At 40.2% G+C, this 11062-nt stretch overlaps 1 protein-coding gene across 2 annotated transcripts in view; it reads left to right on the top strand.

Moving 5' to 3' along the window:
• zgc:77375 (uncharacterized protein LOC402927 homolog) overlaps positions 1 to 10478 on the top strand; it is a 59987-nt gene extending 49509 nt beyond the window's left edge. For both annotated transcript variants that reach the window (XM_060910359.1, XM_060910360.1), the window contains 2 exons: positions 3689 to 3877; positions 7516 to 10478. In XM_060910359.1, coding sequence (XP_060766342.1) covers positions 3689 to 3877; positions 7516 to 7909 — 583 coding nt within the window. In that variant the 3' untranslated portion in view covers positions 7910 to 10478. The remainder of the gene's footprint in view (positions 1 to 3688; positions 3878 to 7515) is intronic.
• The last annotated feature ends 584 nt before the right edge of the window (positions 10479 to 11062 follow it).

Here is an 11062-nt window from a genome sequence, read left to right on the forward strand (position 1 = left end):
CTCGCCCTGGAGACTAAGGACTCTGGGTTCATCATTTCCGTTTGCGGTTTTGACAATGGTCTCCCAGGTCATTTGGGCTAGTCGCCTAGTTTCCCTCATCGAATAGCGACCTTGTCGACACGTCAGTGTGACATGGGTCCGCACGCTTGGGTGGAGGTTATGTAAGAAGAGAGATATGAAACCTATCTTCTTCCAACCCTGGTGCGCTACTACCTTGGAAATAGGCAGTACGTAGCCGTCTGTAATATTCACGAGGCGCCTCAGACCGTTTTTGTTTGATTTGTAATGCACACAATATCGCGGAGGTTTCGTCCGTGTATGGCGCATATTCTTCCCTCATGTAATTGCGAAGTTTCGAATAACTATCGCGAATGTTTGGGGGTAGTGTCTCTAAAAAGGCACGAACGCTACTACTGGAGGTCTTCCAGATTAGTCTAAGTTTTTCACGTGTTGTGGCGTTCGGCAGGTCCATCAGGCATCGGTCAATTCCTCGTAAATAATCATTTACGTTTGTTCTTTGATTGTCGGGATCAAATTGTTCGACATCTTTGGCAAGTAGGTCAATTTGCCGTAAGCGAAGGGTTTGGTGCACGTCCTTGTGCGACCTTCTTGGCTCTTCTGAGCACTCACTATCTAAGCTACTCTGGTGGTGTTCCCGTTTCGCACTAGATTCGTGGTCTGATTCATCTGAAGATGGATCAGGGAGACTGAAGCGCACTGACCTAGGTGTGCTACGGGCCTGGGCTCCGGATGAGCGCAGGATGGCTCCATCTTGGCTACACAACGACAGGGTCGTGTAGCGAGTTGATGGAGTTTGGCGGGGTGTCTGGTTCTCAACCAGATCATTTACGGTGTCCGGTTCGGACGCCTCTTCCCGCTCTGAGCTTTGGCGCATTGTTGGGGGTCTTTCACGCCCCTCGCGCTGCTCTTGGGGGGTCTGCTCCTGGGCAGCCCTCTTAGCAACCATTTCGGCTTTCTCTAGCCGTTCGGTGCAATCATCAAGGGAGGTCTTCAAGAGCTCAAGCTCCCTATGTAAATCATTATTATCGGCTGTCAGCTTGGCGTTGCTGGTGGTCAGCCTTTCAACCTCTCCGCGAAGGCATCTGATTTCTGAATCAGCATCTTGGAAGTATGATAGGAATAGCTTACCTAGTGCCGCTTGGACACTAAAAGTTGTTCTTTTTGGATCTCTCATACGTTTGTTCAAGTTATCCAAGTTGTTTTGGCATTCACTCTCACTCGTGTACTTAATGTTTGCCTTTTCGGAGGCAGAGCAGTGAATGAAGTCTGCAATGACCTCAAGGAGAGACACATCTTGAGCGTTGTCTTCCATTTTTGAGACATGAGGGGATGCTATTTTACTTAGGCTGGATACTAGATAATTAATCAAGTTAATTATTAATTTAATCATTATTAATTAACTATGTAATTAATAAGGTTTATTTGGAAATGCTCTCTTATCCTAAGTTAAATAGGTTATGAGTATTGGTGATATGGTTATCACACTACTGTTAACCGTTTTAACACACCTGGGGATATACCTTAGCAGTTGCTGAATCAACTGATAGTTTATTTGTTGTTGAACAATATCCCAGAAGTCAACAAACCAATCTTCCTCACACGGGGCACCAATTTAACTGTGGGTGCAATCAGTTAATTATCGAAATTAAGTGATCAATCTCGTTAAATCAGTCTCATTAAATTTTGAAGGTCAATAATTAAAATGAATCAATCCCATTGAATCATTTAATTTGACTCACTTGAAGTGAATCATACCATAGAATCACTCATTTGAAGTGAATCATTTAGTGAATCGTTCAATGAATCATTTAGTGAATCATACCATTAATCCTGGATAAATTACCAAACAGCTAGATTATGGTACATTTCCAAATTATTATGATCACTTACCATATTACATAACATATGCACCCTTCTTGAATTCTTTGAGAAGATTGGGGACTTCAGATATTGTTGTTCACACAAATAAAACAGTTTGTTTAATAAATGAATTTATTATACAAAGATAAAAAGATAAAATAATAAATCAATATATACAAGCAGTGAGGTGTGTGTGTGTGTGTGTGTAGGACTTGACCATGTGTTTAGCCTCGTGTAGCTAACTACACGTGGTGGAGGCCTAGCTTGTTGGTAGCTAAACAAAAGAATGTTATCTAAACAGAACAAAGGATTAGCTCTGTGTTTAGCCTTGTGTTGCTAGTGTGAGTTTGCTAAAGGCCCTATGGCCTAGCTAAAGTGTGTTTGTTAGGCCTGGTGAGGCCTACTGAGCACGTGTTGCTAAAGACAAGGGTATTAGCCGTAGCTAACTAAAAGCTAGCTTGTGGATTTCTAGCTGAGGTGTGGTTTATCAGGCCTGATGGCCTGCTGAGCACATGGTAGGCCTTGATTAGCTTTGTGTTGCTAAGCAGACAAAAGGGAAGCTGTAGCTAACCCACTAGCTCATAACCATACTGAATCCACTGAAATCTTGAGATCAAGATGTATAATAAGAGAACTATATGTTAGTAGTAAAGAAAAGCATGCACAGCCTATCTATTAAAAAAACAATTGAGAGAACATAGAACAAAATAAATCAACACGCTGCGTGTCTAATAGTGTAATGAATAAACCTGGGTTTAAATTCACACTATTTCAAATAAAAGCAAATTCCTAAGACTATCCTAATTATGCCCAAATGCCAAAATCTTACTTAATCCTGCCTTTAGCAAGATATGAAGAAATATTCGCCGGTGTAGTTTCGGGCCTCGCCGTGGGAGCACATGAGCCACTCGTGATGGAGGCGTAGAAAACTTTCGGGTCCAGCGGAGCACTTGGGTGGTTCCCGTGGAAAGCAGAGGATTCTTGGTCCGAACCTCAGCGTTCGTGAGGAAAAGTCTCTTTGCCAAGGGTAAGAAAGAAAAATCGCGCTGAGTGATGGATCTTGCAAGAAAGAAGACGTCTTTTTGAGTGGAGAGCGCTTCTTTATACGTCCAGATTCATCGGAAGCCAGACGAGGGAGACCAGGATGGTGGAGCTTCCGCTTGGATTTATGCGTGCATGGCAGACTGACGTAGGTGATCCCGCCCACGCGTGACGTAGGTCACACGGAAGTTGCCTGGGAATTGTAGTTCTGACACAAGATGGCGGCATGATACCTACAATGTGATACTTTAATAACGCACACACATTGACTACATGCCACTATATATGTGACTACTAATGGCAACTGGCTGCACCAAAACTAATTTGTGTCCATTTCACAACAAAAAGGGATGAACATTTATACAATCTCAACTTTAACTTTTATTTTTTCAATTTTCAATAAAATTTTGCAAATTATGTTGAGACTTTTTCCTCCTCTTTGATATTATGGGATATTTTGTTGAGATACATTTCATATAATCCCAGTCAAGTCCATTTCAGTTCCAGGTTGTAACACTAAAAAATGTTGAAAAGTTCAAGGGAGGTGAATACTTATGCAAGGCACTGTAGATATACCTTTTTATTGTTTTGCAGAAAACTCGTATCCAAAAGCAAATATATTATATCAAACATAACCCCTGCCTAAAATGTCCTTGGTGGATCTGTTCAAAAGTTCATAGCATCTGCCATACACCCATGAGATATTTGGAGTGACCAAATGCCTGCTGTTTTATTAAATATTTGAGTGTCTTTTTCCTGTTGACAGATTTGGTCACGGCACATTCATGGTGTGCCTGGAGAACATCTACAAGAAAATCACAGGCCGGGAGCTGAAGTATGAAGCACTGATGGGGAAGCCCAGTGAGCTGACATATCATTATGCTGAGTATCTGATCAGAACACAGGCTGCAGAGAGAGGCTGGAGATCGCCAATCACCTCGCTCTACGCTGTTGGGTAAGAGGATCTCACAACTTCACCATCTCATGTCAGCTGTAAAGTGTGATTTGTGAATTGATGGGGTATGAGGTTGATGTGAAGAACACACAATATATCTAAACTTCATTTGTGCGATTATTAGTACAAATATTAGTGCAAATGGAGTCCCATGCTCTATACAGGTGTGTTTGCACAGTTAAGGTGTTAATAAGAGTACATAAATAATGGTATAGCCATTAATATCACCTTTTTGTTCAGATTTACAAACAGCCGGCACTTTTAATACTTTTATTTGACTTTAACACACTTGTTAGATTGTTTAAACAATTAATAGCTCTGAACATCCATTGTTGGTTTGAGTCCTGGGATTCACCTATGAAGACTGCATTTGTTATTAAAAAGGATAAACCAACAGGAAGACCAGAGAGCTGACTATGGGAGAAAAGCAAGCCATTTTGAAGCTGAGAAAATGGGGAAACAACAGCCAGTCACCAACAAGCTCCACAGGGCAGGGGTGAAATAATTTCAATCCATTTTTCAAAGAATACTTGGAGATCAGAAACCATTCATTAGCAATAAGAATTGTGGAAGACCAGATTGGAATTTGCAAAAAAAAAAAATACAAGCTGAGTCACAAAAGGTTTGGAACCCAGATTAATCTCTGCCAAAGTGATACAAAGGCCAAAATATACTGTACAAGCTCATTGATCAAACACAGTGGAAGTAGTCATAGCTTGGGCATGGTCATGGCTGCTTCTGGAAGAGGGTCACTAATCATTTGTTGATGATGCAACTCATGATGGTAGCAGCAGAATGAATTCAGAAGTCTACAGAAACTGTCTGTCAAATTACAGAAAAATACATCCCCTCTAATTGGGAGGAACTTCATCATGCAGCAAACAATGAGCCAAAAGCATACTGCCAACACAGCAAAGGACTTCATCGGGGGGAAGTGGAAGAAGGTTTAAGAATGGCAAAGTCAATCACCAGACCTTATCCCAAAAGCATGCATTTCACTTCCTGAAGAGGAGACTGAAGGGAGAAACCCCCAAAACAAACAGCAACAACAAAAGTTGTGGTACAATTCTGGAAAAGCATCTCAAAAGGAGAATGAAACAGGGTGATGTCAGTGGATCGCTGGATTGATGAAATTATTGCAAGCAAGGGATATTCAACCAAATATTTAACAGCTATTCCATGAAATCGAGTAGTACATGAGCTGATACACACTGAGTTGGGTATATGACGAGATAGAGTGGAATAATTGTTTTATTCTATCCACATTCTCTGGATTTTGAGAAATGAAGCATTTTTAGTTTTTGCAAATTCGATAAACGAAAACTTCATACAAAACGTCTGACAATAATTTCCGCTTAACAAACTGGCAAAACGACAGTAGTAATTTGTGAAAAATGCTATAATAATTCTTGAAAAAAAAGTTCTTACCATCAAATACTTTCATTCCTTTTTTTTGTGTATTTTTAGGGGTTTTATTTTTGAGTAGAGTTTTTATTTCGTTCTCAGTTGGTTCAGCAAAACGTTCCGCCATTTTGTTTTTCTCTAGTCATGGTATATGAGCTGATAGCCAAGCAAGCCAATCAGAGCGTGCGATTGCTCATATCCACTGAATGTGGATATAATAAATGTTATTTACCAGTTGGGAGGTCCGTATTGTGAAGTACCGTGACCGAGGTCTTGAAAGTACTGACCGAGGCCCTCTGGGCTGAGGTCAGTATTCAAGGCCGAGGCCACGGTATTTCACCATACGGACTGACCTTAAGCTGGTAAATAATATATTTATTTTTTTCTTTACCAAATTCTAACAGAAAACGAGGGTGCCCGAAAGGGAAAACCGAACCAAGCCGCCATTTTGAATCCTCATTCACGGCTGTAATGCAAATTGCTTCCTCCTCGGTATACAAGTGCACTTCCATGGCAGGCAAAAAACTACATTTTGCCACCTATGTAGTCCCCTATTTATACAAAATTGAGTCATTCAGGATTCAGCCATGTTTTTGCTCGGCGTTAGCAAGTTAGAGGTTTTTAGCTTTCTCCTGAAATGTTTTATTTTATTTCTTCTTCCTCAGGGTAGTAAAACTCGCTTTCACTGTGAAGATTGTCGTTATCCATGCTGTAAAATTAATGCTATTCTCCTGAGAAATGCTGGCAAAAATTTATAAGGTTTTTGATATTATAAATAAATCTTATTAAAAAAAAGATAAATGTTGACAAAAAATGCTACCATGTTTGTTGTTTTTGTGAACGAGCGAGTCGCCAGAGGTCCGTAACCAGGGTCCATACCATAGGATACAGACCTGCTCACCAGCCAATCAGAGCGCAGGATTTGGACCGCAAAAAAAAAATAACTGTTATCTACTTTATAAGACTCTCTGTAACTATAGTTTTGCTCACATAAAACTATCACCAAAGGAGCCATGTTCTGAGTTGTTTAACACATCTAGATGAAGATATCAGGAAACGAAAGCTGAAATTCTGATCCGTCATCTTGTATTTTGATCTCAAACTCATTCGTACCACCCCATTCCTTGTAGAGCAAAAACAATATAATTGCCCAACACTTTCAGAGGGTAGTGTATATACAGCATGAAACAGGACAGGACATGCTGATGATAATAAATGATGGGGTGGTATGAATGTGGCCCAACCCTGAAGTTGTTTATTTCCCAATAATAACACATCCTGACATTTTGCCAATTAAAGAACAGCACGGTGTACTTTTTCAGTTGTTTATAGTCCCTTTCAGTGTTTTGGAATGTCTGTGAAACGGGCATCACTTGCACTATAACGGCTACAAACAGAAGTTCCCTCGCCAGTCTCTCCTTGTTTACTCGCTCTTGAAGAATGCAGTTTCTCACGTTACCAAGAAACTGAAATGCCTTCTATCCTGAAGACTTTCCTGGGTCACGGAAAAAATTAAATCAACTGCTTTACCCCTTATTGTTAAAAGGCACTGACGCTGGAGACTCCTTCCAGTGTGGCGTGTCTGCCATACAACTCCTGGTGGTATTACTATAGAAACAATAATGTATTATAATGAGCAAATTAATACAAACCTTGTGGCTTGCGTTAGTGCCAGAACTACTGTTCTAGAAAATTAAGTAATCAGATTTGAGCCTTCAACAGCCCTGTGGTGTAAGTGATTGATTTTAAAAGCATTGTTTTTCACGCTTATTCTATTTGTATAGAATATCTCATCTCATCTCATTATCTCTAGCCGCTTTATCCTTCTACAGGGTCGCAGGCAAGCTGGAGCCTATCCCAGCTGACTACGGGCGAAAGGCGGGGTACACCCTGGACAAGTCGCCAGGTCATCACAGGGCTGACACATAGACACAGACAACCATTCACACTCACATTCACACCTACGGTCAATTTAGAGTCACCAGTTAACCTAACCTGCATGTCTTTGGACTGTGGGGGAAACCGGAGCACCCGGAGGAAACCCACGCGGACACGGGGAGAACATGCAAACTCCACACAGAAAGGCCCTCGCCGGCCCCGGGGCTCGAACCCAGGACCTTCTTGCTGTGAGGCGACAGCGCTAACCACTACACCACCGTGCCGCCCTGTATAGAATATAAAATGTTTATTGTTCACATGACCAAAACAATTCTTATGTCCTCTGAATACATTAGTGACAACCTTATGACGGACATCTATGGTGCCAATCTCTACAACCGCTACCTCGAGGAACGGCTGGCTAGGAAACGCGGCAAAGCCGTGCAGCAAGCTGTGACTGGCACAGGAACATCTGTCTCTCAGGACGAGGAAACAGACAACGACTGGGAGAGCGAGTTGGCCTCTCCTTCTGCCACATCCTGCAAGTCCATCCTGGTGTGTACAGGCGTATATAACCCGCACACAGAGCTGCTCAAAGACACAAACCAATGCATCAAAGAGACTGCTTTCCATGGACACCGTGACTTCCGCTTTGAGCCTGCACTGATCGAGCCAGGAAACGTCGTTCAGGACGTTCACGCTGCTGTCGAAATCATTTTCGAAATGGAAAAATTTATGATCGAGGTTTAGCCACTGAATATAAGAAGCTTAAGCTTCTACTACTTTGCCATTTTTGGGAACTTTCAGTAAATATATCATAGTTGACAGTGAATAAGTCCATAAAGCACAATGCTGAACACACTGTGGTATTTTAGACATACTGTATACCAGAAAAATAGAGATGATAATAGGTTTACAAGACTGTAATATCACTTCAGGATCATGTAATTAGATTTTCCTTTGGTTGTGTGTTTTTCATCACAGTTTTCCACGTAAATTGGTCATTTTCCCATTTTACAGTATGTTACTGTAATCTCTGGAAAAAGATTTGTCCAAATTTGCAGTGACAGAGGAAAAAAATAAACAGAGGCCAACTTTATCATTTCTGTTACACTGCAACTCCGTTATAACAAATTCCTTGGGGGGCATCCAAATAGTTTGTTATACCGAAAAGTTCATAATACTGACATAGACCACACATTCACTCTTGCATAACACAAGACCAATTGTGTTTTTATTTTATATTTACACCTAATTCACTTACATGTTTGCGAAGTAAAGGAAATGAGTCCCTCTTTTCTATGTTATAAAAATAATGCAAATATTGTAAACTTTCAGTTAGTAAAAGTACATGTGGAGGATGCTCTGGACTCTTGCAGTGGTGCTTTTGTGGCTGGGGATTGCAGTTGACTTGCTGACTTTGGGACTGCGGTTGTCGTGAACGGTTTTGCGCTCGGGTTTCCGTCGGTGGGGGGTTTATAGCATCAACAAAGCTGACTTTGTTAGGACTGTTAATGTTATAGTCCTGTTGTCTGTTGTTGCCCAAATGAGGATGGGTTCCTCTCGAGGTTTCTTCCTCATATCGTCTGAGGGAGTTTTTCCTCGCCACCGTCGCCACAGCCGTGCTCATTGGGGATAGAGTAGGGATAAAATGAGCTCATATTTTAAGTTGTTCAAATTCTGTAAAGCTGCTTTGTGACAGTGTTTATTGTTAAAAGCGCTATACAAATAAACTTGACTTGACATGTAGTTGCGAGAGCGTGGTCAAGCATCAGCTGTGAACAGCGAGGAGTCAGGTTGAACCAGCGGATAATGTGATGAGTTTTACCCGTGTTTATTACTGGCTGTCTATTAATGTGTTTGTGTGTCTTTCAGATGGCCAGTCACGAGAGAGAAATCTGAGGTCAATGAGAAATGAAACTAAAGATACATAAAAAAAAAAAACCACACCTTGACCTGTCACATCTGTCTCTCAGTTCCTCATTGCCTCAGTATACGAGCTGTTACAGTCCGATACTCCTGTCCCATCAGATTTACTTGTTCAAGAAACTTGTAATCTTGGACTGCTTTAATTTTAGGCGCATTCTCCTTATCTTGAATTTCTCCTTCGAATCACTATCGTAGTTTACTGACTGAGCTAAAGGATCACGAACTGAGGCGATAATTTCGTCTGTTATGGAAATGACTGAGGTTGCTGGTGTATCGTTGTCAATGTCCACTCACTGACTTGCTATGTTTTCTAAATCTTCACCAATCAGTTCATTCATATATTATAAATCGCTGATTATGTCAGCAGTCATTTCATCCTTTCATCAATCCTTTGATTACTGTTTCCGATAATTATTAGTGATTGACACTTCAGGCAAGCTTGTTAAGCCTTTGTTTTATGGCATTAACACATTGTTACCTTGACTACAGACTTGATTGCTTATTGTTTGACTCTGGTGGGAAGAGGTGCAAATGACTCGGTAATGTATATATTTTTTGGAAAGACTCTGTCACTAAACGCAGGGGACAATAACTTGGTTCATTGTATATGAACTAAGTTCATAGTAAGAGTTCGTTATAGCAGGGTTGCAGTGTATAACGCCTAAAAGAGCCAAAACTCAAAGCCAGGCCTTGCATTTATTTTGACTGTTACCTTTTATTTTACTTTTAAAATGTACCAATTTTTTTTAATCCAGTTGTTGTTTTATTATTATTATTATTATTTTTATTATTATTACTACTACTACTACTACTACTACTAAACCAGCATTTGTTTAAGAAATGTCTGTTTTAAATTTACCATTACAATTTATCACGTACATTTTTAAAAAATCATTTTAAGCTGGGATTTATATTGATGTACTGTTAAGCTCCCTGGGCTTTACTTTATTTACACTTCATTTATTAACTTATTGTTACATTTCTGAACTAATGTTTAGTCAGTTGGAATTCCAGATGTGCTTTGTTTGTCAACTGTCCAAGCACACCACTGCATTTTTATGGTCTCACTTTCTTTTACAGTGCCTTACACAACTGAGAGAATTGTGATATCATTAGTTCTGATCTCTTGCATATTGTAACGGACTGAAAACTATTAATTAATTTCATTTTATTTCTTGTACATGATTTTAATCCTAAAAATATAGATTCACATCAAACCTCAAGGCAGTTGACCCATAGATAAATATTAAAGGCACACAGAACGAAAGCACTACCACTGGAACAGAACTGCATGTGCAGTGAATTTCTTTTCTGGTCAAAACTATTCACGGTATTAAGAAAAATGAAATGGTAATAAACGGTAATAAAATGATTTCACTCAAAGCATAAAGTTTCAGGCATACAATTCATTGTAAAGCTGCAACCTTGTGTTAAGCTCAACATTTGCCAAGCTTTTTTCACGTCTTATTTTTTTTTAACTTGTATAGCCATATAAAATGTGTCTGACCTTGTATCTGATTTAATCACATTGCTGTGTCCGTGTCACCACTGTCATTACTGTACTGTACTGAGGATGACGCATCACCTAAATCATATCTATTAAGCAGTGGACCAATGACATGGCAGAGAGGAAGCTTCCAAACTGCACATAGCAATACTCAGTAGTGGGGTAACTTCAAATGGAAAAACCTAGACTTGTAAATATAATCAGTGTTGTGGTGGTATGACATAGCAAAGTTAATTGCATTAATGACATTTAGCAGACGCTCGTATCCAGAGTGCTATACAACATACCTCGGAGCAGTTGGGGTTAGGTGCCTTGCTCAAGGGCACTTCAGCCATTCCTGCTGGTCCAGGGAATCAAACAAGTGACCTTTTGGTCCCAAAGCTGCTTTGCTAACTATTAGGCCATGGCTTATTTTCCAATAACTGCACATCCCAAAATGTTTTTTAATAGCATCATATTTTTTATCC

Source organism: Neoarius graeffei, chromosome 26, assembly GCF_027579695.1.
Source record: "Neoarius graeffei isolate fNeoGra1 chromosome 26, fNeoGra1.pri, whole genome shotgun sequence".
In the NCBI taxonomy this organism is placed as follows: Eukaryota; Metazoa; Chordata; class Actinopteri; order Siluriformes; family Ariidae; genus Neoarius; species Neoarius graeffei.